General features: G+C 50.4%; 1 protein-coding gene across 1 annotated transcript in view; it reads left to right on the forward strand.

The window, feature by feature from the left end:
- The first annotated feature begins 2227 nt into the window (after nucleotides 1–2227).
- The window catches only part of LOC147120614 (villin-1-like), a 65557-nt gene continuing 39872 nt past the window's right edge, over nucleotides 2228–27912 (forward strand). Inside the window, exons 1-8 of the mRNA XM_085986747.1 lie at nucleotides 2228–2477; nucleotides 7212–7305; nucleotides 12264–12338; nucleotides 13786–13982; nucleotides 14346–14454; nucleotides 22456–22566; nucleotides 24379–24581; nucleotides 26183–26261. Coding sequence (XP_085842873.1) covers nucleotides 7231–7305; nucleotides 12264–12338; nucleotides 13786–13982; nucleotides 14346–14454; nucleotides 22456–22566; nucleotides 24379–24581; nucleotides 26183–26261 — 849 coding nt within the window. The 5' untranslated portion in view covers nucleotides 2228–2477; nucleotides 7212–7230. The remainder of the gene's footprint in view (nucleotides 2478–7211; nucleotides 7306–12263; nucleotides 12339–13785; nucleotides 13983–14345; nucleotides 14455–22455; nucleotides 22567–24378; nucleotides 24582–26182; nucleotides 26262–27912) is intronic.

Raw genomic sequence — 27912 nt, forward strand, 5'->3', positions numbered from 1 at the left:
CCTATCGAATCCTTTTAACATTTTAATCACCTCGATCAGATCACCCCTCAACTGTCTAAACTCAAGGGAAGACAAGCCAACCGTAGCTGACTTTATTAAGTAACTTTCTCTCTCTCTCCCACTCCAGGGACTTGAGCACAAAAATTTGGCCAACACTCCCAGTGCGGTACTTGAGGGAGTGCTGCACTGTCGGAGGTGCCGTCTTTCGAATGAGACGTTAAACCGAGGCCCCGTCTGCTCTCTCAGGTGGACGTAAAAGATCCCATGGCCACTATTTCGAAGACGAGAAGGGGAGTTCTCCCCAGTGTCCTGGGCCAATATTTATCCCTCAATCAGCAGCACTAAAAACAGATGATCTGGTCATTTATCACATTGCTGTTTGTGGGAGCTTGCTGTGCGCAAATTGGCTGCTGCCTTTCCTACATTCCAACAGTGACTACTGTTGAAGACCAGGACCTCAAACCCGGCACTAAGCTCACGGTCTACAGGGCAGCAGTGATACCCGCCCTGCTGTACGCCTCAGAGACATGGACCATGTACAGCAGGCACCTCAAAGCACTGGAGAGGTACCACCAACGCTGCCTCCGCAAGATCCTGCAAATCCATTGACAGGATAGGCGCACCAACGTCAGTGATCTTGCTTAGGCCAACATCCCCAGCATCGAAGCTCTGACCGCACTCGATCAGCTCCGATGGACGGGTCACATTGTCCGCATGCCCGATACGAGACTCCCAAAACAAGTGCTCTACTCGGAGCTCCGGCACGGCAAGAGAGCCCCAGGTGGGCAGAGGAAATGCTTCAAGGATACCCTCAAAGCCTCCTTGAAAAAGTGTAACATCCCCACCGACACCTGGGAATCGCTGGTCCAAGACCGCACAAAGTGGACGAGAAGCATCCGGGAAGGCGCCGAACACCTCGAGTCTCTTCGCCGGGAGCAAGCGGAAGCCAAGCACAGGCAGCGCAAGGAGCGCACGTCAACCCAAGCACCCCACCCACCCACCCGCCCCTTCAACCACCGTCTGCCCCACCTGTGACAGAGACTGTAGGTCCCGCATTGGACTCGACAGTCACCTGCAAACTCATTGTTTTAATGTGGAAGCAAGTCATCCTCGGTTCCGAGGGACTGCCTAAGACACTTCAAAAAGTATTTCATTAGCTGTAAAGCGCTTTGGGACGTCCAGTGGTTGTGAAAGGCGCTATATAAATGCACGGCTTTCTCTCTCAATGAGGAAGGTGGGAGGTCAGTGCAGGAAACGCACGGTCTGTCTGTCACCACCCACTGGGAGTGCATCATCACCCCAGCCAATGCAATTTTAATTTAATTTGTTAAGTTTTATTTAAAGTTTTATTAATTTACAGTTGATTTGGTTAATCAAAAGGTTAAAAAAAAGTTGATTTGTGCGATCAAACCACCCACTGGGACAAAGCTGCCCGTTTTACCTCCGGACGGAGGTGGAGGTCCCCAATGGGGGGCTCTCTATGCGGGAGTCCTCCCTTGTTCTATCGGGGATTTGGCCTGGAGGGTGTTGCACAGAGCAGTTCCGTGCAATAGATTTTTAAGTAGGTTTACGGACTCCCAGACCGCCTGTTTGTTTTGCGGTCTGGAGGAGTCCGTCTTTCACGTTTACACGGGGTGTGAGAGGTTGCAGCCCCTCTTCCATTTTTTGAGGGGGCTGCTCCTCAAATTTTTGGTTGCACTTCAGTCCCACGCTCCTGATCTACGGTCACCCCGTGCGGAGGGGAGCGGGCGGGTCGGAGGACCTCCTCGTGGGCCTGCTCCTGGGCCTGGCCAAGAAAGCCATCAATTGGTCCTGGCAGCGGGCGAGCGAGGGGGTCGTCCGACCGGATTGCCTCCCCCTCTTCCGTGGCCATGTTCGCGCCCAGGTGGCCCTAGAGATGGAGCACGCGGTGTCCGCCGGCACGCTCGAGCTTTTTCGTGACCGGTGGGCGCCGCGGGGACTGGAGTGCATAATTAATCTGGGCAACCAAATTTTAATTTGATTGGTGGAGGGCTCTTTAAAAGGGTTATTGGTTTTTTTTTTGTTAGTTAATTTGTGCACTTGTTTTTTGGTCGAATGAAAAGAGAGGACAAGGCTGCTGGTCTCCTTTAACAGGCACAAGCCCTGCAATCAGAAACTCAACTGATTTCATTTATATTAATTGAGTAGCCAGTTGCTAACAGTCTACCAATTACCATCAGACCCACCCAACAAATATTTAACCTGATTTCCTCGGTGTAGTTCCTCTCCCCCACCCCTCTCTCTAGTTAGACAGGGTGAGTAGTTGAAGGGGGTTTGGTGGCTTTTACTCACTGTATGCTGGTGATTAAAAAGCCAAGTGTCAGACACTGCTGCCAGTGTGATTAGTTGGGCAGGTAATTTGTGGAGAGTTTACACAAGCTTGAAGTGCGAAGTTCATCCACATTGTAAAGTCGGGATTCTCAATTTCTCTTTCCTGACAGGCTGCCGGTTTGAAGGTAAGACTATCTCTCTCTCTCTAGGGTGTGGGCTGCCTTTGAAAAGAGAGGTTTTGTATCTTTATAAATAAAAGATGCTGGAAATTACCAACAACTCTGTCTGCTCCAGTTTGAAAAGGGGGAAAGAGTGATTCTGTGAGGAGATTGCCTGATGGAGTTAGAATCTTCCTGGTAATCAGTTCCAGCTTGACTTGATAGCCTGTCCCTTTTTTATTTTGTGTTTGTACCAGTTGTAGAGTCTCTGCTGTGCACTGATGCTAAGATGCTGTAAATAAATCCTGCAGTTGGAGTCTGACTGAAGTGACGTTGACTTTTTTTTTGGGGGGGTCTTTGGTCAGCTTTGCTCCTGGGTTGGGTTGGGACCCTGACTCTACAACCAGACCTCTACTTCCTAGCATCCGTATGAAACAAAACCGCCTCTGGTTGAGAAAGAGATGGTGGAATGGTAGACCGGGGTTTTGTCTGCATACTGTGGACGATGTTGCTAAGGGGGCAGCATGTAGGTGAGTCAGCCAAGGGTAGATACTGGGGGCAAGCGGCAGCCAATTTGTGCACACAGCAAGCTCCCATAACAGTAATGAGATAATGACCAGATCATCTGTTTTTAATAGGATGTTGAGGGCTAAATATTGGCCAGGACACTGGGGAGAACTCCCCTGCTCTTCTCCAGCTAATGCTGTGGATCACTTGTAATCCAGGAGGGCAGATGGGGCCTCGGTTCAAAGTCTCATTCGAAAGATGGTTAGGACTAGGAAGGGTGACTGCCGGGTTTCCTACATTACAACAGTGACTACACTTGTAAAGGTGCTTCATCGGTTGTACAGCGTTTTGGGACGTCCTGAGGTGGTGAAAGGTTATATAAGAATGCAAATCTTTCTTTCTTTGTATCTACCTGTGCCTCTTAAAAGTCCAACTGTTTGTTTATTTGAATCAAAGTTAAAAGAATTCCTCGAGTGCGTTGGTGATGTCTGATAATGGAGGCTGTTGGGCTGCCTCTGGAACGACCGCAGTTTGACCCTGAATCATCGTGTGTGTGTGTGTGTGGAATGGGACTTCATTCAGGCAGAGTGACGCAAGCTGACTGCTCCATCTATAAAAAGTGAGGTTGAGGGCGTGTCTTGTATGTTGTAATTGCATCAAGCTGTACTTTATTATCTCCTAACATGGGATTGTGTGGTCCAGTGGCTGGAGTCTACGTAGGAGGCAAAATTCGGTTGCTTTGCGCCTCCCGTTAGCGGCCCAATGGGGCGCAAAGCAAGTAGCGCCTGGGCGCAGCGCCACTGCCGCCTCCTGTGAAATTCAGCAGTAGCAGTTAGCGCCCCATGGTGTTGCGCCCCTGGCACAGACATTGCCGGACGCAGCGCCCCGGCGGCAAACTTGGGTCGCGCCCCCTGACGTACCGCTGGACGTTATGTCCAACAGGGTCAGGGGAAGGCTGGGGGGGGGGGGGTGGTGATACTTAAAGGGGAGGTGCCGGTGCCGGGCGGCCTTTTTTTTTTTTTTTTGCTGGCCACCTGCCAGCACTTTCTCCTCTGCTATCCCCCCGCGGGGTGCTGGCTGCGATCGGGCAGTCCGGCACGCCTCTTGAGAGGAACATAGAAACGTAGGAGCAGGAGTAGGCCATTGGCCCCTCGAGCCTGCTCCGCCATTCAATGCGATCATGGCCGATCATCCAAATTCAGTATCCTGTCCCTGCCTTCTCCCCATATCCCTTTAGCCTTAAGAAATATATCTAACTCCTTCTTGAATATGTTTAATGAATTGGCCTCAACTGCCTTGTGTGGTAGAGAATTCCACAGGTTCACCACTCTCTGGGTGAAGAAATTCCTCCTCATCTCAGTCCTAAATGGCCTACCCCTTATCCTTAGACTGTGACCCCTGGTTCTGGACTCCCCGACCATCGGGAACATCCTTCCTGCATCTAGTCTGTCTAGTCCTGTTAGAATTTTATAAGTTTCAATGAAATCCCCTCATTCTTCTAAACTCCAGCGAGTATAAGCCTAATCGACCCAATCTCTCCTCATACGTCATTCCTGCCATCCCAGGTATCAGTCAATAGTGCCGGGCTCTCTTGCTGGCATCCCGCTCACTGGTGGCCCAGCGGGGCCCTGGTTCGTGCTGTGCAAGGCCCCTCCCCTTTAATCAGGGGAGGGAGTCCAGCAGTACTGCGGCGCTATGTGCTGGCACTGCGGCACGTAGAGCCGCGATATTGAGCTGGCGCGGCCCAAGAGGGAGGGGGGAGTGCTTCCAGTAGCGCCCTGCCTCCTGCTTGGGGCGCTACAATGCAATTTTGGCTGCGGGGGCGCTACCTGATGAAGTTAGAGCATCAAAAGGGGCGTGACCCAATTTTCCCCCAAGTTCTTAAACTGGGGTGGGGGTGGGCCCCTAGTTTGAATCCCCTCCCATTAGCTCCTGTATCCGTGATCCCTTTGGCCAATGGACTCTAAGTGGCCTTCAGTCTTGTTTGGTTTAGCCCTGCATGAATGGTTATTCTGTCTGCAGGAAATGAACAGGGTAGATAGAGGGAGAAACTATTTCCTCTGGTGGGGGGAGTCCAGAACAAGGGGGCAGAACCTTAAAATTAGAGCCAGGCCATTCAGGGGTGATGTCAGGAAGCACTTCTTCACAGAGGAGTGGAAATCTGGAACACTTTTTTTTTTCTTCCCCCCCCCCCCCCCCCCCCCAAAAAGGCTGGGGGTCATTCACCGATTGAGAGCGATCGATTTATTTTGTTGGGTGAGGGATGTGGAGCAAAGGTGGGTAAATGGGAGTTGAGGTGCGGATCAACTGATCTGATCGAATGGGTTTGAGGGGCTGAATGGCCTCCTCCCATTCCTATGCCTCACGGGCACGCTATTGAGCAGGAGTCACCTGGATAAAGCAGAAGCGGAGTCTTGGCTTTTTCTCTTTCCTTCCCCTCCCTCCCTTCCCCAAACCTTGGGCTGTGGCCATCAGTTCTAGAGCCTCCACTTGATGGGATCTGCTAACTCAGGACAGACTCTGGATCAAAGATTTCTCTCTCTCCCTAGGCGTGTGCAGTGGGAGCCAATGACATCCCATGCTCTCCTTTTATACTAATTTTAATCCCTTTTTTATGACCAGTTTCCGCGCAATGCCATTGCAAGGCACGGCTCCACCATGGTTATAAAATATTGGCTCCTGTTCCTATTTTATATCCTCTTTTGCTGTGCACTTTAAGCTATTTATTCAAGGTTGCACGTTCCTCCTGCCTGGCCTTTGCCCAGTTGCTGTAAACGAGGGATCTGAGCTGTTCTACTGGTTGCACTGGTGCAGGGCAAATCCAGCCTGGAAAAGGGCCTTTCAATCCATTGACTCTTGCTAGGTCAAGCAAGGGAGTGAGCCTTGGACAGGGTAGAGAGGTCACTGCTCACCCCTTGCAACAGTACCCAATGTATTGAAAAGAATCTCGAGCGTTGTGTTCAGTTCTGGGCCCCGCGCCTCAGGAAGGACATATCAGCCTTGGAGGGGGAGCAGAGCAGATTCACCAGAACGATACCAGGGCTAAAGGGGTTAAATTCCGAGGACATGTTGCACAGACTAGGCTTGTATTCCCTCGTGTATAGAAGATTAAGGGAGATTCTAATCGAGGTGTTTAAGCTGATTAAAGGATTTGAGAAGGTGGAGAGAGAGAAACTATTTCTGGGGGGGAGGGGGGGTGTGGAGTCCCAAATCAGTTTCATTACACTATTGCCCCCTCCTGGTATTGGCCTGATCTGCAGCATTAACGTAGAGGCCCATTGTCTCTGGGGGTTAGTGGGTGGAATGGAGTGATGGTAAAAGGGTAGTCAATGAAGTATCATAGAATCTCACAGCACAGGAGGAGGCCATTGATCCTGTGCTGGCTCTTTTGAAACCGTTCTCCAATTAGTCCCATTCTCCCCTGCTCTTTCCCCAGAGCCCTGCTAATTATTTCTTCAAATATTTATCCAATTCCCTTTTGAAAGTTAATATTGAATCTGCTTCTACCGCCCTTTCAGGCAGTGCATTCCAGATCATCATAACTTGCTGCGTAATTTTTTTTTCCCCCATCTCCCCCTGGATTTTTTGCCAATTATCTTAAATCTGTGTCCTCTGACCCTCCTGCCACTGGAAAAAATCCCAGCTTTGCTAATATTTCCACATGACTGAAGTCCCTCATCCCTGGTACCATTACATTCTGTGTACAGCACAGAACAGGCCATTCGGCCCAAATGGTCTCTGCCGGTCTTTATGCTCCACACAAGCCTCCTCCCACCCCTCGTCATCTCACCCCATCAGCATAACCTTCTATTCCCTTCTCCCTCATGTCGTTATGTAGCTTCCCCTTAAATGTATCTCTGCTATTTGCCTCAACCACTCCATGGTAGCAAGTTCCACATTCTCACCACTGGGTCAAGTTTCTCCTGAATTCCCTATTGGATTTATTAGTGACTATCTGATATTTCTGACTCCTAGTTTTGGACTCCCCAACCTCCACCCAACAAAATTGGAAACATTTTCCCTAATCATTCTAATAAATCTCCTCTGCACTCTCTCCAAGGCCTTGACATCCTTCCTAAAGTATGGAGCCAAGATGTCTGCTTTATAATAGGAACAGGAGGAGGCCATTTAGCCGCTCGAGCCTGTTCCGCCATTCAGTGAGATCATGGCTGATCTGCGACCTAACTCCATATATTATGGTATTGCTCAGAGCTTCCATTGCTTATGTCTTGCTTCCTTTTCTCGTTGTTGAAGGTAACCAACACTGAGAGCCATGCCAGACCTGACGACTGCTGTCACCAAGACCTTGAATCAAACCACGCCGGGGATTCAGATATGGCGAATCGAGGTAAAGTAGAAGGATTCCATTCGCTTCCTATCTCGTGATGAATGTGCACAACAACTGGTGGAATCCCATCATGTGACACTGGGCCAGTACTGCTATACCAAGCTCCTTCTCTGCTCAAAAATGCTGGGAGATTGATTCTTGTGATGTGGGTGTTGCTGGCAAGGTCTGGGCATTTACTGGTTGCTCTGAACTGTACTTATCGAGCTTCCCCTTAAATGCATCTCTGCTATTCGCCTCAACCACTCCCTGTGGTAGTGAGTTCCACATTCTCACCACTCTCTGGGTAGACCACTTAAAAGGGTGTGTGGGGGGGAGGGGTTAAAGAGCCAACCATGTTGGTGTGGGACTGGTGTCACATAGGCCCAGACTGGGTAAGGACGGCAGATTTCCTTCCCCTAAAGAACATTAGTGAAGCCGTTGGGTTATTATGACAATCTGACTGCTTCATGGTCAGTTTTACTAATATCAGCAGTTTATTTCCAGATTTTTTTTTAACTGCCCATGGTGGGATTTGTACTTGTGGCAAAAAAAAGCACCAGACCGGAAGATTGGGGGCAGTACAAGATACAGCAAAAGAGGACAAAGGGATTAATCAGGAAGGGGAAAATAGAATACGAAAGTAAACTTGCAGCAAACATAAAGACAGACTGCAAAAGCTTTTATCGGTATATCAGGAGGAAAAGACTGGTAAAATCCCAAGTCGGTCCCTTGCAGTCCGATTCGGGAGAATATATAATGGAGAATAAGGAAATGGCAGACCAATTAAACTCATACTTTGGTTCTGTATTCACAAAGGAGGACACAAATAACCTCCCAGGAATATCGGCAAACATAGGGACTAATGAGAGGGAGGAGCTGACAGAAATTAGTATCTCTAGGGATATGGTGTTGGGTAAGTTGAGGGGACTGAAGGCCGACAAATCCCCGGGGCCTGATAAACTACATCCTAGGGTACTTAAGGAGGTGGCCCTGGAGATAGCAGATGCTCTAAGGATCATCTTCCGGAACTCCATTGACTCGGGAACAGTACCTGTGGATTGGAGGGTAGCTAATGTTACCCCAATATTTAAAAAGGGGGGTAGAGAGAAAGCAGGGAATTATAGACCAGTAAGCCTTACATCGGTTGTGGGCAAAATGCTAGAGTCCATTATTAAGGATAAAATAGCGGAGCACTTGACAAATGGGGAAAGGATCGGACAGAGTCAACATGGATTTACAAAGGGTAAATCGTGTTTGACTAATCTGCTGGAATTTTTTGAGGAAGTAACTGGTAAAATAGATGGGGGAGAGCCAGTGGATGTGGTGTACCTTGACTTCCAGAAAGCCTTCGATAAGGTTCCACACAAAAGATTATCATGCAAAATTAAGGCTCATGGGATTGGGGGCAAAGTATTAACGTGGATAGAGAACTGGCTGGCGGATAGAAAACAGAGAGTTGGAATAAACGGCTCGTTTTCGGAGTGGCAGGCAGTGACCAGCGGGGTGCCGCAAGGATCTGTCCTGGGACCCCAGCTGTTCACAATATATATAAATGATCTGGATCAGGGAATTGGATGCAATATTTCCAAATTCGCTGACGACACTAAACTAGGAGGAGGGGTGGGCTCTGATGAGGATGTCAGGAGGCTACAGTGCGATTTGGACAGGTTGGGGGAATGGGCGGATACGTGGCAGATGCACTATAATGTGGATAAATGCGAGGTTATCCACTTTGGGGGTAAAAACAGGAGGGTAGATTATTATCTAAATGGCAATAGATTGGGAGATGGGGAAGTGCAGAGGGACCTGGGTGTTCTTGTGCACCAGTCACTGAAGGAGAGCATGCAGGTGCAACAGGCGATCAAGAAGGCAAATGGTATGTTGGCCTTCATATCAAGGGGGTTCGAGTATAGGAATAGGGATACCTTACTACAGCTGTACAAGGTGCTGGTGAGACCGCATCTGGAGTATTGTGTACAGTTTTGGTCGCCCCCATCTGCGGAAGGATGTTCTTGCCATGGAAAGAGTGCAACGGCGATTCACCAGGCTGATACCTGGAATGGCGGGAATGACCTACGAAGAGAGATTAAATAGTTTGGGCTTGTACTCACTGGAGTTTAGAAGATTGAGAGGGGATCTCATCGAAACATATAAAATTATGGCAGGCCTGGACAGGCTGAATTCAGAGAGAATGTTTCCAATGGCCGGGGAGCACAGAACCAGGGGCCACAGTCTAAAAATAGCGGGCAAATCATTTAAAACAGAGATGAGGAAGAATTTCTTCACTCAAAGAGTGGTGAGCCTGTGGAATTCCCTGCCACAGAGGGCTGTGAAGGCTAATTCAATAAATATTTTCAAGAGAGAATTGGATATATTTCTGAAGGCTAAGGGGATTAAGGGTTACGGAGAAAAGGCGGGGACGGGGTACTGAACTGGTAAGATCAGCTATGATCTCAGACGAAGATCAGCCATGATCTCATTGAATGGCGGAGCAGGCTCGAAGGGCCGAATGGCCTACTCCTGTTCCTATCTCTATGTTTCTATGTTCTCTGGATTACAAGTCCAGTAACATTATCACTACACTACTGTACCCCCTACTGAGTGGAAACGGTTGTTTTTCGGATTGGAGGAAGGTATACTGTGATGTTCCCCAGGGGTTGGTACTAGGACCACTGCTTTTCTTGATCTATATTAATGACTTGGACTTGGGTGTACAGGTTTTCTGTCATCTGCAAATTTTGGAAGTATAGTGAACAGTGAGGAGGAGAGTGAAAGACTTCAGGAAGACATAGACAGGCTGGTGAAATGGGCGGACATGTGGCAGATGAAATTTTAAGGCCGAAAAGTGCGAAGTGATACATTTTGGTAGGAAGAATGAGGAGAGGAAATATAAACTAAAGGGTACAATCCTAAAGGGGGTGTATGAGCAGAGAGACCTGGGGGTATATGTGCACAAATCGTTGAAGGTGGCAGGGCAGTTTGAGAAAGTAGTTTTTTTTTTTTTAAAAAGCATATGGGATCCTGGGCTTCATCAATAGAAGCCATGGTGTGGAGATGCCAGAGTTGGACTGGGGTGGACAAATGTAAGAAGTCCCATAACACCAGGTTATAGTCCAACAGCTTTATTTGAAATCACAAGCTTTCGGAGCGCTGCTCCTTCATCAGGTGAAGTGGAGAAATGCATAAAGACACAGCTTATATAGTCAGAGAATCATGTCGAATGTTTACAGGTGTGATAAATGGCAGTTGGAAACATTACCTGTAAGCATCTGACATGATTCTCTGACTATATAAGCTGTGTCTTTATGCATTTCTCCACTTCACCTGACGAAGGAGCAGCGCTCCGAAAGCTTGTGATTTCAAATAAAGCTGTTGGACTATAACCTGGTGTTGTGTGACTTCTTACATTCATCAATAGAGGCGTAGAGTACAAAAGCAAGGAAGTTATGATGAACCTTTATAAAACACTGGTTCAGCCTCAACTGGAGTATTGTGTCCAATTCTGGGCACCGCACTTTAGGAAGGATGTGAAGGCCTTGGGAATGGTGTCAAAGATTTACGAGAATGATATGAGGGACTTCAGTTACGTGGATAGACTGAAGCTGAGGTTGTTCTCCTTAGAGCAGAGGAGATTTGATAGGTGTTCAAAATCATGAGGGGTCTGGACAGAGTAGAGAGAGAAACTGTTCCCATTGGCGGAATGGTCGAGAACCAGAGGACACAGATTCAAGGTGATTGGCAGAAGAATCAAAGGCGACATGAGGAAAAACTTTTTACGCAGTGAGTGGTTAGGATCTGGAATGCACTGCCTGAAGGGTGGTGGAGGTGGACTTGATCTCTGCTTTCAAAAGGGAATTGGATAGTACCTGAAGGAAACACATTTGTAGGGATCTGGGGAAAGGGTGGGGGACTAGCTGAAGTGCTCTTGCAGATAGCTGGGACAGGCCGAATGGCCGCCTTCTGTGCTGTAACCATTCTACAGGAAACTTTGTGCTATCCGGCACCGACGGGACCGAGCTGTTGCCGTCCCATCAAAACTGCCGGACAAACCAGTGTTAATGTTGAGCTCTGTATCTGGCAACAAACCCTGTTGCTTAGCAACAGCTTCTAAACAGTTGGCCATACCTTTGCAAGCGTCTCTGTAGCTTAGCAACAGCTTCAGCTAGAAGTTGCAGAGCCTGACTGTTGGGGGGGGAAAAAAAAAAGCAACGAAAAGAAAAAAAACTTACTGAACCGACTCCTGAATTTTGCCGGTGGATCAAGCATTCCGGACAGTTAACCTCCAGATAAACCAAAGTTTCCTGTATGATTTCCACCTGCCCTAATTATACAGGGTGGGAGCTTTACTCTATCTAACCCGTGCTGTACCTGCCCTGGGAGTGTTTGATGGGACAGTGTAGAGGGAGCTTTACTCTGTATCTAACCCGTGCTGTACCTGCCCTAGGAGTGTTTGATGGGACAGTGTAGAGGGAGCTTTACTCTGTATCTAACCCGTGCTGTACCTGCCCTAGGAGTGTTTGATGGGACAATGTAGAGGGAGCTTTACTCTGTATCTAACCCGTGCTGTACCTGCCCTGGGAGTGTTTGATGGGACAGTGTACAGGGAGCTTTACTCTGTATCTAACCCGTGCTGTACCTGCCCTAGGAGTGTTTGATGGGACAATGTAGAGGGAGCTTTACTCTGTATCTAACCCGTGCTGTACCTGCCCTGGGAGTGTTTGATGGGACAGTGTAGAGGGAGCTTTACTCTGTATCTAACTTGCACGTGATGCTGACACTAGACTCTTCCCTCACTTTTTAGTGCAAAATTCACACTTAAAATAATAAAAGTGCAGCATTATCTCTGGTTCACTTGCTGGATTTGTGTGTAACCCGAACCATATTCCAACAAAGTGACTGACTGGCCTGAGACTGTGTTGCTGATTTGCCAAACAAAATGGGTCTGTTTTTGTGATGCACGGATATTTGTTTGTCCCCAGACAATGCTGATGGTTCCCGTGCCGCAGAGATCCTATGGCAACTTCTATGAAGGGGATTGTTACATCCTGTTCGCAGTAAGTAGATTGAAGCATCGCTGGCGATTAAATTATCCCTGCGTCCATCTCCATCGCCCCCTGTGCTCGCCGACCTACACTGGTTCCCGGTCCAGCAACGCCTCGATTTTAAAATTCTCATCCTTGTGTTCAAATCCCTCCATGGCCCTCGCCCCCTCCCTGTCTCTAATCTCCTCCAGCCACACAACCCCCCTGAGATCTCTGTGCTTCTCCAATTCTGGCCTCTTGCGCATCTCCCCACTTCCTTCGCTCCACCATTGTTGGCCGTGCCTTCAGCTACCTGGGCCCCAAGCTCTGGAATTCCCTCCCTAAACCTCTCTGCACCTCTTTCTTTCCCCCCCCCCATTTTTAAAGACACTTCTTAAAACCTACCTCTCTCTCGACGACAACTTTCATTTATAAAGCGCTTTTTTACGCAGTGAAATGTCCTGCGGTGCTTCACAGGAGCGTTATCAGACAATGTGACAGAACCACGTAAGGAGCTATTCGGACCTGACATGAATCTTTTCATAAGTCATTTCCACATGAATGACATGATACTGGGTGGCCTGCTGGTGGCGCTATCCAGGGAGAGCATGGGCCCAGCTTGCTCAGGACATTCTTTAACAGGAACTAGTGAAGGACACAACTAGATCTCATGTTGAAAAACAGTTGATTAAAGCCTTGTTAACTACTAGGCACTTGGTCTAAGTATTATTCTTGCATCAGGACCCTCATCCATTCCTTTGTCACCTCCAGTCTCGACTATTCCAATGCACTCCTGGCCGGCCTCCCACGTTCCACCCTTTGTAAACGAGTTCATCTAAGACTCCGCTGCCTGTACATATGCGTGGGAAGGGGTGATGGCCGAGGGAGAGAGAGCAATCGGCCAAGGTTCCTGCTCCCGGGCACCGTACAATAACCCTCTGCTGGAAAGTGGCAGGTGTCTGTCTGTCTGCTGCAGGAACTGCCCCCCCCCCCCCCCCCCCCACGGTCAAATAGCCATCCAACATTGGCTGTGTGCACGCTGTTCACACAAATAACAACCACTTGGGCAAGAAACCAGAGGGTTGCTGGTTGTCTGTTTAAACTGTAGTCCAGCAAGAGGCAGCCCCTTTTGGGAGAGGTGGGGATAGAAGTGGATATTTATCTGATTGTACCGACCCAAGGCCATTCTTCCAACCCTTTGTTGAAGTGTTGGCGGGAGCTGGGGGTTTCAGAAGAATAAAACTCTCCCAGGTGAGTTGCATTGAGTCCACAGCACAAACGGGTCATTTGGCCCAACTGGTCCGTGCCGGTGTTTATGCTCCACACGAGCCTCCTCCCACCCTTCATTAACATGTCTGTCTATTCCTGACTCCCTCATGTGTTTATCTTCAATGCATCTCTACTATTCGTCTCGACCGCTCCCTGTGGTAACGAGTTCCACATCAGCTGGAGCTGATTGTGTCTTTTCCCCCCACCCCAGACTCACAAGACCGGGAGTTTCTTCACTTATGACATCCACTTCTGGATTGGGAAAGGCTCCTCTCAGGATGAGCAAGGAGCGGCTGCAATCTACACCATTCAGATGGACGATCACCTGGGAGGAAAGGCTGTGCAACACCGGGAGGTGCAGCGATACGAGTCCGAGACCTTCAAGGGTTATTTCAAGAAGGGTTTCATGTGAGTCAAGTCCTTTTATTTTTAATGACGTTTGTGCAGTGAGTTCTTATCCCAGGACAGACCCGGCCACCATTGGATAAGGGGATAGAGAGCTGGCTGAGACTATAGCGCAGGGGCTGTCCTGGGATAGGGGGACAGCGCTGGCTGAGACTATAGCACAGGGGCTGCCCTGGGATAGGGGGACAGAGCGCTGGCTGAGAGACTATAGCACGGGCTGTACTAGTAAAGCAGTGGGCGAGCGGGACTTGAACCCACAACCTTCTGAGGCGAGAGTACTACCCACTGAGCCACGGCTGATGTATGGATAGCGATCTGGGATGATTTTAGGTGCAAATTAAAAGCCAAGTTTTCTGTTTTTAACAGTTACAGGCAGGGAGGTGTCGCTACTGGACTGAAGCACGTAGAAACCAACACCTACAATGTGCAGAGGCTGCTTCACGTGAAGGGAAGGAAGAATGTGTGCGCTGGTGAGGTGAGCACTTTAACCAACCTTCAAATTCACTGCCTGTTCTAAATCTCCCCTGATGCTGGCCGCAATCACCACTGGGAAATGTGCCCAGATTGCCTCTGAATAGAAGTTCTTTGCAGACCCTGCCACCCCAGTCTGGGCAACAGGAGGCTTGTTATAATGAGCGTTGGTGCCCCTAGCTTAGTGGGGGGGGGGGGGAGAAATTGGCCAGGATTGCTGCTCCTGATTTGCTGTTGGTCTTTCACACCTTGGGTGAGGATCATGTCAAGTTTGGCTTTGCCCCGCCCCCTCCAGCTAGGGTTGCCAACCCTGGTTGGACGTATTGCTGGAGGTGCACTCGCATGACCTCGGCCTCCTACCAGCCCATTGCCCCACATGTCCATCCTTGTGGTGCCCCGCCCCTACAACCAATCGCAAAGTGAATCAACTCTTCATTACCCAATTGGATGAGTGATTCTGTCAAATGGCTTTTTCCTACGTCCAATTTTTTTAACAATGAACAAGTGTTCAAATTTTTTTCAAAAACCGCAATTGTTTTGAATGACTCCGTCTTTTTTTTCTCCTGGGTTTGCTCTCCGCAGTGTCCTGGAGACTCCTCCTTTAATTCCAGGAATTAATCCTGGCGGGTTGGTAACCCAATCTCCAGGTGAATGGCCAGTAAATCCTTTTCTCTCTAAGCTCATACATGAAGATTAGAACATAAGAATTCAGAGCAGGAGTCAGCCATTCGGCCCCTCGAGCCTGCTCTGCCATTCAATAAGATCATGGCTGATCTTCAACCTCAACTCCACTTTCCTGCCTGATCCCCCATATCCCTTGATTCCCTTAATATCCAAAAATCTATTGATCTCTGTCTTGAATATACTCAATGACTGAGCCTCCACAGCCCTCAGGTAGAGAATTCCAAAGATTCACCACCCTCTTGAGTGAAGAAATTTCTCCTCATCTCTGTCCTAAATGGCTGACCCCTTATTCTGAGACTGACCCCTGGTTCTAGACTCCCCAGCCAGGGGAAACCACCTCCCTGCATCTACCCTGTCAAGTCCTGTAAGAAGATCACACCTCATTCTTAACTCTCGAGAATAAACGCCTAGTCTACTCAATTGACCACTTGGGTGAGGCACCAGAGGCCTGTAGATGTTTACCCCAGCAAGAGTTTACCATCTTGAGGTGGGGGGGGGGGGGGAATTGGATTTATCCAGATTCCATTCCTTTTATGGACCTGTTACAGGGCACAATCTAGCAGTAATGGCCATTGTGTGTACATGGGACCATAGACCAGTTTGTGCAGTTAAATGGGAAATCTACACAGTGCAACCTTCTGAATGGTTGTCGAATGGCACAGAAGATTGAGGATTGGTGAACAACAAATGCATCTCCCATCTTCAAAAAAGGGAGATAGAACAGTAGACAAGCAAACTTAATGTCAGTGTTGGAAAGACACTAGTGTTGAGATACCGCGGCAAACGTGGGAGCAGAGACAGAGCTACTGAAAACACAACTGCTTTATTCTGACCACATGGCAAACAGGAACTAAAAAAGCCCGTGCATCCACTTAAATACTTCCCAGACAGGAAGTGCTCCCGGCAGCCTGTCCCTGCGGGAAACAAGTTGCTGGAGGAAAGGGCCCCCGGCTGGGGGCTTCTGCTTAGACTGTCTGTGCTGCTGTGAGCGGATTATGTCCAGTGGTGGCGTGTCGCCACAGAGCTCCCCCCCCCCCCCCCCCCCCCCCCCCCCGAATCCGTTTAGGAGGAGTGGACGAGTCGTGACGGTGGTCTAATGGTTCTGCCGCAGCGGCTGAGTGGTCGCCGGTCTGGTTGGTTGGTTGGGTCGGGCGGTTCGCCGCTGGCTTGCCGGGGGGGACGGCCTCTAGTTGGAGGCTGGGCCACGGGGACCTGTTCCCCTGGTTCTGTGTGCTGGTTTGAGCCGGTCGATGGAGACTGTCTCGATCCTGTCGCCGAGTCGCAGCTTGAAGACCTTGTCCCCGGTTTGTAGTACCTCGTACGGACCGTCGTACGGGGGTCGCAGGGGCCCGCGGTGCGCGTCGTGTCGCACGAAGACGAAGCGCGCCTGCTGTAAGTTTGGCGGGACGTGAGGTGCGAGTTCGCCGTGTCGGTTGACCGGAAATGGGGCGAACTGCTGAGCGGAAGAGAGTCGAGCTGCTGCTGTTCGGGCCGACCAAGGCTTGTTAGGCTCCGGGAGGAATTCACCTGGGACGCGCAGCGGTTGTCCATAGACTAACTCCGCTGCCGAGGACTGGAGGTCTTCCTTGACTGCGGTGCGTAGGCCAAGTAGCACCCACGGTAGGCGGTCAGTCCAGGTACTGTCCTGCAGGCCGGCGCGGAGTGAGGCTTTGAGTGACCTGTGGAAGCGTTCACAAAGTCCGTTGGCCTGCGGGTGGTGCGGTGGAGCGTCACCCCGAGGTTGCGTGCTGTGGCCGTCCAGAGTTCGGAGGTGAACTGGGCGCCTCTGTCGGAGGTTATGTCGGCCGGTACGCCGAACCTCGCAACCCAGGTGTTAACGAACGCCCTGGCGATGTCGGCTGTGGTGGTGGAGGTCAGCGGCACTGCCTCAGGCCAGCGTGTGTAGCGGTCGACCATCGTGAGGAGATAAGTTTGGCCTTGCGATGGCGGCAGGGGACCGACTATGTCGACGTGTACGTGGTCGAAGCGGCGGCTGGGTACCTCGAAGTCTCCCAGGGGTGCTTTGGTGTGCAGCTGTACCTTAGCCCATTGGCAGGAGGTGGCCCAAGTCCGAACATCTCTGCTGAGGCCGCGCCAGACGAAGCGCTTGGAGAGGAGTTTGACGGATGCGTGGGAACCCGGGTGAGAGCCCGTGGAGCGCGTCGAAGACGCGGCGGCGCCAGGTCTCGGGGACGACCGGCCTGGGTTGGCCGAGTGAGACGTCGCACGTGACTGCCATGGCTTCGGGCCCGTGCGCGACCTTGGCTAGGCGTAGCCCTGGCAGGCTGGTAGCCGCCGAGAGGAGGTCTGGGTCCGTGAGCTGGGCCGCTGCTAGTTGTGCGTAGTCGACCGTGAGGTGATTCGCACAGACGGCAGGACGGGAAAGGCAGTCGGCGACCACGTTGTCTCTACCGGAGACGTGCTGAATGTCCGTAGTAAACTCGGAGACGGCCGCGAGCTGGCGTTGCTGCCTAGCGGACCAGGGTTCGGTGTGCTTGGCCATCGCGTATGTGAGTGGCTTGTGGTCCACATACGCGGTGAAGGGGCGGCCTTCCAGGAGGAACCTGAAATGGCGGACCGACAGGTGGAGTGCGAGAAGCTCGCGGTCGAAAGTGGAGTATTTGACCTCCGGGGGGGCGCAGTTGGCGGCTGTAGAAGGCAAGTGGCTGCCACGCGCCATTGACCCACTGCTCGAACACAGCCCCGACCGCGTGGTCGGAGGCGTCGGTGGTGAGCGCGACCCGGGCATCGGCCCTCGGGTGCGCGAGCAGAGTGGCGTCGGCGAGCGTGTTTTTGGTGGCGTCGAAGGCGGCTGCCGTGTCAGTGGTCCAGGCTACGTCCATCTTGCCGGATTTTCCTCGGAGGGAGTCGTATAGGGGCTTCATGAGGGCTGCGGCTCTGGGGATGAACCTGTTGTAGAAGTTCACCATCCCGAGGAACTCCTGGAGGCCCTTGATGGTTGTGGGGCAGGGGAATTGCTGGACGGCCTGCACCTTGTTGGGCAGGGGGACGGCCCCAGCAGGGGTGATGTGGTGATCGAGAAAATCGATCTCGGTTAGGCCGAATTGGCACTTCGCTGGGCTGAGGATGAGCCCGTGTTGGGCTAGGCGCCCGAACAGGATGCGAAGGTGTTCCTGTTTGGAGGAGCTGGCCACGACAATGTCGTCTAGATAGACGAATAGGAAGTTCAGGTCCCGGAGGACTGAGTCCATAAGGCGCTGGAAAGCCTGTGCTGCATTCTTGAGGCCGAAGGGCATCCTCAGGAACTCGAATGGGGTGATGACGGCCGTTTGGGGATGTCCGCGGGGTGTACGGGAACTTGGTGGTAACCGCGCACCAGGTCGACTTTGGAAAAGACGGTTCGTCCGGCCAGTCGGGCCGAGAAGTCCTGGATGTGTGGCACCGGATATCGATCGGGGGTGGTGGCGTCGTTGAGGCGGCGGTAGTCCCCGCAAGGGCGCCAGCCTCCGCCGGGCTTGGGGGCGATGTGGAGGGGCGGATGATGCCGAGCTGTTCCATGTTGGTGATCTCGGCCCGCGCGATTTCCAGCTTGGCCGGGTTGAGTCTGCGGGCGTGGGCAGAAACTGGGAGGCCGGTGGTGGGGATATAGTGTTCCACACCGTGCTTGGCGGCTTTGGCCGAAAAGGTCGGTTTAGTGAGGGCGGGAAACTCAGCTAGGAGTGCCGAGTAGTCGTCCGTGGCTCTGGCGAGGCAGTAGGTCGTCAGGCCGGCCGAACGGGCCGGGGTAAAGGCGCCGGGGATGGGGGCCATAGTGTTGATGTCGACGAGGCGGTGCCTCGGAATGTCGACAAGGAGGCCGTGGGCGAGTAGGAAGTCGGCGCCAATGAGTGGGCAGAGGACCTTGGCTGTAAGGAACTCCCAGCAGTAGCGGCGGCCCGTGAGGTCGAGCGTGACCATGCGGGTGCCATATGTGCGGATTTCAGAGCCGTTGGCTGCAGCCAGTGTGATACCCCGTGTGCCGCGTTGGATCTCGAGGGTGGGGGTGATGCTGTGCTGGGCCCCTGTGTCGCACAGAAATCGGCGGTTGGTTCTGTCGTCAGTGACGTACAGTAGGGGCTCCTTCTGCCCCGCGGCCATCGCGGGGGCCGGTGCGGGGGGGGGTTTGAAGGAACACGGTGGCGTGCAGCGTTGAGCCCTAGCGCCAAAACGGGTGTGGTAGTAGCAGTGACCCGGAGTGGTAGGGCGGTCGGGCCTAGTGGCCCGGGAAGACCGCGTGGTCGTTGCCGTGAGGTCGGGCGCGACGTCGCGAGCAGCCTGTGCAGAGAGCAGCCGGTCGGCCTTTTCGGCTATCTCATTCAGGTCCGTGGAGCCAGACTCCACAATGAGCGGGCGGATGCTGGCGGGGAGCTGCCGAATGAAAAGTGTGCGAAAAAGGGCGCCGGGATTTTTGTCGTCTGAGGGACAGCATGTGGGAAAGCAGGTCTGATGGTGAAGCGTCACCAAGGCCGGGGAGGTCCAGGAGTTGGCAGTAGCGCTGGTAAGAGGACGTTTGAAATTTTTTAAGTAGCGCAGCCTTCAGATGTTCGTACTTGCCCTCCGTTGGTGGATTCTGCAGCGCTGCCCAAACCTTGGGGACTGTAGCGTAGGTGAGCGAGGCGACGAGGTAGTCGTACTTCGTGGCGTCGACTGTAATGCCTTTCAGCCGGAATCTGGACTCAGCTTGAACGAACCAGGCTTCGGCGAGGTTCTCCCAAAAGTCTGGTAATTTAACCGTGACTGCGTTTGTATCCGCCATGCTAGCTTAGGATTCGTCCTGAGCGTCGGGGTCACCAGTGTTGAGATACCGTGGCAAACGTGGGAGCAGAGACAGAGCTACTGAAAACACAACTGCTTTATTCTGACCACATGGCAAACAGGAACTAAAAAAGCCCGCGCATCCACTTAAATACTTCCCAGACAGGAAGTGCTCCCGGCAGCCTGTCCCTGCGGGAAACAAGTTGCTGGAGGAAAGGGCCCCCGGCTGGCGGCTTCTGCTTGGACTGTCTGTGCCGCCGTGAGCGGATTATGTCCAGTAGTGGCGTGTTGCCACACTAGAATCTTTTTGCTTAAAAGATCTGAAATGATTTGGACTCTGGAATCATAAGTACAATTTCAAAATTTGCAGATGGCACCAAATGGGAGGGGTGTAGTCAATACTGAGGAAGACTGACAAAGTGCAAGAAAAAATTAAACTTGCAGAATGGATGTATAATTGGAAATTAATGTCATTATAGATAAGTGAGAGGTTGTGCATTTGGGTAAGAAGGAGGCTACATAGTCCTTGGATATAAATAGTCTGAATGGGGTAGCGGAGCAGAGGGATCTGGGGGTACAGATACAGACCACTGAAAGTAACAACACAGATTAATAAGGCCATAAAAAAGCTAACCAAGCACTGGGATTCATTTCTAGAGGGATAGAATTGAAAAGCAGGGAAATTTTAAACTTGTATAGAATCTTGGTTAGACCATATTTGGAGGAGTCTACGCAGTTCGGTCTCCATATTATTTCAAAGGATATAGAGGCACTGCAAAAAAAATTCCAAAGAATGATGTCAGAACTGAGGTTGTAACTATCAGGAAAGGTTGAACAGGCTGGGGTTCTTTTCTCTAGAAAAGAGAATACTGAGGGGTGACCTGATCGAGGTTTTCAAGATTGTGAAAGGGTTCGATAGGGTAGACATGGAGAAAATGTTTCCACTTGTTGGGAGGCCAAAACTAGGGGCCATCAATATAAGATGGTCACTAATAAATCCAGTAGGGAATTCGGGGGAAACCTCTTTACCCAGAGAGTGGTGAGAATGTGGAACTCTCTACCACAGATATAATTGGATAGAGAACTGGTTGGCAGACAGGAAGCAAAGAGTTGGAATAAACTGGTCTTTTTCCAAGTGGCAGGCCGTGACTAGTGAGGTACTGTAGGGATCGGTCCTTGGACCCCAGCTATTCACAATATATATTAATGGTCTAGACGAGGGAACTAGATGTAGTATCTCCAAGTTTGCAGACGACACAAAGCTGGGTGGGCGTGTGTGCTGAGGAGGAGGATGCAGAGAAACTGCAGTATAATGTAGATAAATGCGAGGTTATCCACTTTGGTGGCAAAAACAGGAAAACCGATTATTATCTGAAGGCAATAGATTGGGAGAAGAGTAAGTGCAACGAGACCTGGGTGTCCTTGTGCACCAGTCGTTGAAGGTAAGCATGCAGGTGCAGCAGGCGGTTAAGAAGGCAAATGGTATGTTGGCCTTCACAGAGAGGTTTCGAGTACAGGAACAAGGATGTCTTGCTGCAGTTGTACAGGGCCTTGGTGAGACCACACCTTGAGTATTGTGTGCAGTTTTGGTCGCCTTCTCTGAGGAAGGATGTTCTTGCCATGGAGGGAGTGCAGCGAAGATTCACCAGACTGATACCTGGGATGGCAGGAATGACGTATGAAGAGAGATTGAGTCGATTCGGCTTATATTTGCTAGAGTTTAGAAGAATGAGGGGGGGGATCTCATTGAAACTTATAATATTCTAACAGGACTAGACAGACTAGATGCAGGAAGGATGTTCCTGATGGCAGGGGAGTTCAGAACCAGGGGTCACAGTCTAAAGATAAGGGGTAAGCCATTTAGGACTGATGAGGAATTTCTTCACCCAGAGAGTGGTGAACCTGTGGAATTCTCTACCACAGAAGGCAGTTGAGGCCAACTTATTAAATATATTCAAGAAGGAGTTGGATATATTTCTTGAGGCTAAAGGGATATGGGGAGAAAGCAGGGCAGGATACTGAATTTGGATGATCAGCCATGATCTCATTAAATGGCGGAACAGGCTCGAGGGGCCGAATGGCCTGCTCTTGCTCCTATCTTCTATGTTTCACAGTGGTTGAGGTGAATAGCATAGATGCATTTAAGGGGCAGGCTAGATAAACACATGAGGGAGCTGCTGATAGGGTGGGAGGAGGCTCAAGTAAAGCATAAACACCGATATGGACCAGTTGGGCTAAGTGGCCTCTTTCTGTGCTGTACATGCTATGTAATAACAAAACCAGGTGGGAGGAGGCTCAAGTACAGTATAAACACCAGAATAGACCAAGTTAAGTCAACTGGCCTGTGAGTTGTAGAATTTATTTATTTGGGAGGGGTGAAAAGCCAATGATGAAGTTGGCAGCTAGAGCAGATCCATGTAGTGAATAATGGACTTTTTTTTAATGCATCTGTGCACAGGGAAATGCATCAAAGCAAAAAACACACTGAATAAGTTGTAAGGGCAATTTCTGTATTGTCGTGCCTGCTTTAGGAAGAATGTGTGATCAGTTCTCGTGAATTTTTCAGGTCGAGATGAGTTGGAAGAGCTTCAACCAAGGCGATGTCTTCTTGCTGGACCTGGGGAAGCTCATTGTACAGTGGAACGCACCGCTGAGTAACCGTATGGAGCGTCTCCAGGTACTCGACCCGGGCTGGCTCCTCTGTTAAGTGGGGGGGGGGGGGGGGGGGGGGTGGGTGGGAGAGGGAAGAAATGTGTATTTTATGGAGTTCCTGTACACTTTCACATTTCACATGCTACTGCTGGGTGACCCAGATTTATTGCCCTGTATGTAATGCCCTCTTCTAAATCTCTTTACATTTACTCCTATCAATGGCCTCTCGTTCTTGACCCCTCGACTACTGGAACGGCACCCTACTTCTAGCTACCCTGTCCTATATTTTTATAATAAAACACTTTTCTAATTGAGGGATTTTTATGGAGCCGTTGGTTTAATTTGTAAAAATTCATTCTCTGGATGTGGACATCACTGGCAAGGCCAGCATTTATCGCCCATCCCTAGTTGCCCCTTGAAGGTGGTGAGCTGCTGCGGTTTGATACAACTGAGTGTTCTCAGAAGGCAGTTAAGTCCGCTTGTCCTCTTACCGTTGCACCAAAAACTGCACAAAAAGGTTAAAGTTCACACACATGCCATGTGACTGAGTATTGCAATCACGTGACCAACGACCGCACCCATTACTAATTTCTTATTTACTAATCAGTCTCGGTTATTAGTTACAGATGTGTGTGTTTTTAATGTAAACGTGGCTTCTTCGGGCCTGTACACTTCATCTCTGGAAATGCCAATGATCTATTGCTGGACTATCCAACCTATTGCCTGTGGGTACATCCTCAGTCCAAGTTGATTTAGCCTCCCAACTCCATGAGACTCTTCTGATTTATATTTTACTATCTGTTGGTTTACCAAGTTCCATTAGTGTGGCTGGTCAGCCATTCCCTAGAGGCTGGTGGTTATCATGTGGTGCTCTACCTTATTCTTCTCTTCAAATCCCTCCATGGCCTTGTCCCTCTCTATCTTTGTAACCTCCTAGTCCTAAAACCTTCCCAGATCTCCACGCTGCTCCAATCCTGGCCTCTTGCACGTCCCCAATTTTCATAACTGTACCATTGGCGGCCGTGCCTTCAGGCTGGGCCTTGAGCTCTAGAATTCCCTCCCTAAACCCCTCCACCCCCCACCCTCTTTTTAAAGACGCTCCTTAAAACCCCTCTCTTTGACCAAGCTTTTTGTCACCTGCCCTAATATATCCTTATGTGGCTTGGTGTCAAACTTTGTTTGCTAACGTGCCTGTGAATCACCTTGGGGATGTTTTGCTCTGTTAAAGGCAAGGTATATATTGGCAGCCCCTCCACCACCTTAAACATCCACCACCGGCAACATTCACTCCCTCCACCACCGGCGTACTGTGACTGCAGTGTGTACCATCTACAAGATGCACTGCAGCAACTCACCAAGGCTTCTTTGACAGCACCTCCCAAACCCACGACCTCTACCACCTAGAACCAGGCTGAACCACACTTTTCACGACCTTGGTGTCTTATTTGACCCTAGAAGGACAAGGGCAGCAGGTGCATAGGAACACCACACCTCAAGTCGCACACCATCCTGACTTAGAAGTATATCGGCCGTTCCTTCATCGTCGCTGGGTCAAAATTCTGGATCTCCCTCCCTAACAGCACTGTGGGAGTACCTTCACCACACGGACTGCAGCATTTCAAGAAGGCGGCTCACTACCACCTTCTTGAGGGCAGTTAGGGATGGGCAATAAATGCTGGCTTTGCCAGCGATGCCCACATCCCAGGAACTAATTTTTTAAAAATACATATAAATGCAACTACTTGTTGGTGCTCTGCATCCTGCAATGCCTCGAGTTGTGATCTCCTTGCCCAGCTCTCTTCACCCATATTAAAGGGACGTATCTTTTTGGTTCCAGGCAATGCAATTGGCTAAAGATATCCGGGACCGTGAGCGGGCTGGCCGTGGGAAGATCGCGGTGATTGATGGGCAGGATGAGGCTGCCTCACCACAGCTGATGAAGCTCATGTATCACCTGCTCGGCGAAAGGAAGGAAATCAAATCGCCAATTCCTGATGAGGTGGTAGATCAACACCAGAGAGCAGCTGTCAAGCTTTATCAGTGAGTGAGGGGTTCAATGCTGCGGGGTGGAAAGAGACTTTCTATAGCGCATTTCATGACCACCAGACGTCCCAAACACTTTACAGCCAACTAAATACTTTTTCTGAAGTGGTGTCACTTGTAATGTGAGCAACACGGCAGCCAATTTGTGCACAGCAAGCTCCCACAAACAGCAATGTGATTATGACCAGATAATCTGTTTTTAGTGATGTTGATTGAGGGATAAATATTGGCCCCAGGACACCGGGGATAACTTCCCCCTGCTCCTCTTCGAAATAGTGCCTTGGGATCTTTTACGTCCACCTGAGAGGGAAGGCACAGCATTGGGTTTAACGTCTCATCTGAAAGACGGCACCTCCGACAGTGCGGCACTCCCTCAGCACTGCACTGGGAGTGTCAGCTTAGATTTTTGTGCTCAAGTCTCTGGAGTGGGACTTGAACCCACGACCTTCTGACTTGGGGCAGAGGGTTTTTTCTCAATTTATTTGTTTACAGGATGTGAGCGTTGCTGGCAAGGTTGGCATTTGTTGCCCATCCCTAGTTGCCCTCTAAGGTGGTGAGCCACTTTGTACCTGAGTGGCTTCCTAGGCCATTTCAGAGGGTAGTTAAGAGTCAACCACATTGCTGTGGGTCTAGAGTCGCATGTCAGCCAGGCCGGGTAAGGGCAGCAGATTTCCTTCCCTAAAGGACAATTCGTGAACCAGATGGGTTTTTATGATAATCTGGTAGTTTTAATGGTCACCAACTGAGCCACAGCTGAAACTGAAGTGGGGGGGAGGGAAAGGGGGAGGCAAGAATGAGGTGGGGGTGGGAAAGAATGGGAAGTGAAGAGGAGGCCTCCTGAGACCGTGGACGATGATAGACTGGGAAGAGAGATTTTGGTTCGCAGTATAATAATAATTCAACTTTATTGTCATTGTACAATGCACAACGAAATGTGACCTTGCAAGCTCCCATGAGTCCAGTACAAATAACATTAACATTAAACGTAAATAGCACCGTCCTGGGAGAAGCAAAGCCACTGCGTCTGTGCGCGCCGCCATTCCATTTCCACCATTCCTCCTGTCCGACAATCTTCAGCCCAACGCCCGGGCCTGCTCACCAGCCGCCCCTCCTCGGGGCTCCTTCCATGACCTTCTCACCAACCGCCCCTCCTCGGGGCTCCTTCCATGACCTTCTCACCAACCGCCCCTCCTCGGGGCTCCTTCTGCACCTGGTCTTCCCTGATGGTCACCCCTCCAGGTACTAACCAGGCCTGGCTCTACTTAGCTTCCAAGCCTTGCCAGTGACCCTGTCCCTAGTCCCAAGAACAGTATCTAGATCTTGCGGATCCCAATAAATCTTGTTCACACCGGAGGCAGGATTTTCACTCTTAACCCACTTGGCGGGAACAGGCGAGCGAGCTGTTAAAATGGAGCAGCTCCATGCTGCCACTTCTAATGCTGCTGGTTCTGGCGGTGGGTGAGCCACCCGCCAGCCTCTGGCAGGAGTCTCGTGCCCCACCAGCGCAGTTGCTGACTTGTTTCGGAACGTGCCGTTCTCCGAAGGATTAATGTAACGTGGTCTCTCATTGACTGATTTTTGTTTTTATTTCTCTCCAGTGTGACTGATTCCACGGGAAACCTGGTGGTGCAGGAAATGGCTTCTCGACCCCTGACACAGGACCTGTTGAGCAGCAACGTAAGGGACGCCATTGCCTCCTATGAGAGATTGAGGGGTTTCGATAGAGTAAATAAAAAGCTTTCCAGTGGCAGGATGGTCGGTAACCAGAGGACACAGATTTAAGATAATTGGCAAAAGAACCAGAGGGGAGATTGTTTTTTTTTTAAAACACTGTGTGCGCAACAGTGGCAATACAAGTTAATTGATGTCCTACAAGATACAATACAAGAGGGATTTGGGGCATTGAGAACAGAGCATTAAAACCACCGGCAGTGTGTTTTATATATTCGTTCCTAGGATGTGGGTGTTGCTGGCAATGCCAGCATTTGTTGTCCTTGAGAAGGTGGTGGTGAGCTGCTGCCTTGAACTGCTGCAGTCCCTGTGGTGAAGGTGCTCCCACAGTACTGTTTGGGAGGGAGTTCCAGGATTTTGTCCCAGCGACTATGAAGGGACGGCCGATATATTTCCCAGTCGGGACGACGTGTGACTTGGAGGGGAACTTGGAGGTGGTGGTGTTCCCATGCGCCTGCTGCCCTTGTCCTACTACTACTACAACAACAACTTGTATTTATATAGTGCCTTTAAGGTCGTAAAATGTCCCAAGGTGCTTCACAGGAGTATTAAAAGACACAAAATTTGACAGCCATATATGGAGAAATTGGGGTAGGTGGGGGTAGGTTTTAAGGAGCATCTTGAAAGAGGTGTTTAGGCAGGGAATTCCAGATCTTGGGGCCTAGGCAACAGAAGGCACGGCCACCGATGGTTGAGTGATTATAATCAGGGATGCTCGAGAGCAGAATTTGAGGAGCGCAGATATCTCGGCTGGGGGATTGCTGAAGGAGATTAGAGATAGGGAGGGGTGAGGCCATGGAGGGATTTGAAAACAGGATGAGAATTTTAAAATTGAGGTGTTGCTTAACCGGGAGCCAATGTAGGTCAGTGATGTAGGGTGACCCCGAGCTTCCGGTCGCCTGTCATTTTAATTCACCGCTCCATTCCCACTCGGACCTCACCGTCCTTGGCCTCTTGTATTGTTCCACGGAAGCTCAACGTAAACTCGAGGAACAGCACCTCATCTTCCGATTAGGCAGTCTGCAGCCTTCCGGACTCCATATCGAGTTCAACAATTTCAGATCATAAGCTCGGCCCCATTTCATTTTCTCTTGTAATTGTTCCACTCCTTTCCCACCCCCCCCCCCTTTTTGTTTCTCTCTCACACCTGGCAGCTATCTTTTGCCCTGCCAGTACACTTTACACCTAATCCCAGCCTATCACCATCTCGTCTAGCTTCTAATCTCTTTTACTTCTTGTTTCTTTTATTCTTTTGTCCGATCGCAGCCCTGCCTCCGATCTAGTTTCTTTTCTTTCCAGTTTTGAAGAAGGGTCCAACCTGAAACGTCAACTCAAATTTCTCTCCACGGATGTTGCCTGACCACCTGAGTTTTTCCAGCATTTTCTGTTGTTATTTCGGATTTCCAACATCTGCAGTATTTTGCTATCGTAGGTCAGTGAGCACAGGGGTGATGGGTGAACTCTTGTTGAATATAATCCAGGAGGTTTTATCACATGACCTCCTGCCTCCAACTGCTCTGTCCCCTCACTCCCACCCTGAAACATCCATCTTCTCATCGCCCTGCCTTCCCGTGGCCAATTGGGAAGCGAACAGACT

The sequence above is a fragment of the Somniosus microcephalus genome, chromosome 4 (assembly GCF_052327205.1).
Source record: "Somniosus microcephalus isolate GS21.2 chromosome 4, FLI_Smic_1.0, whole genome shotgun sequence".
NCBI lineage: Eukaryota > Metazoa > Chordata > Chondrichthyes > Squaliformes > Somniosidae > Somniosus > Somniosus microcephalus.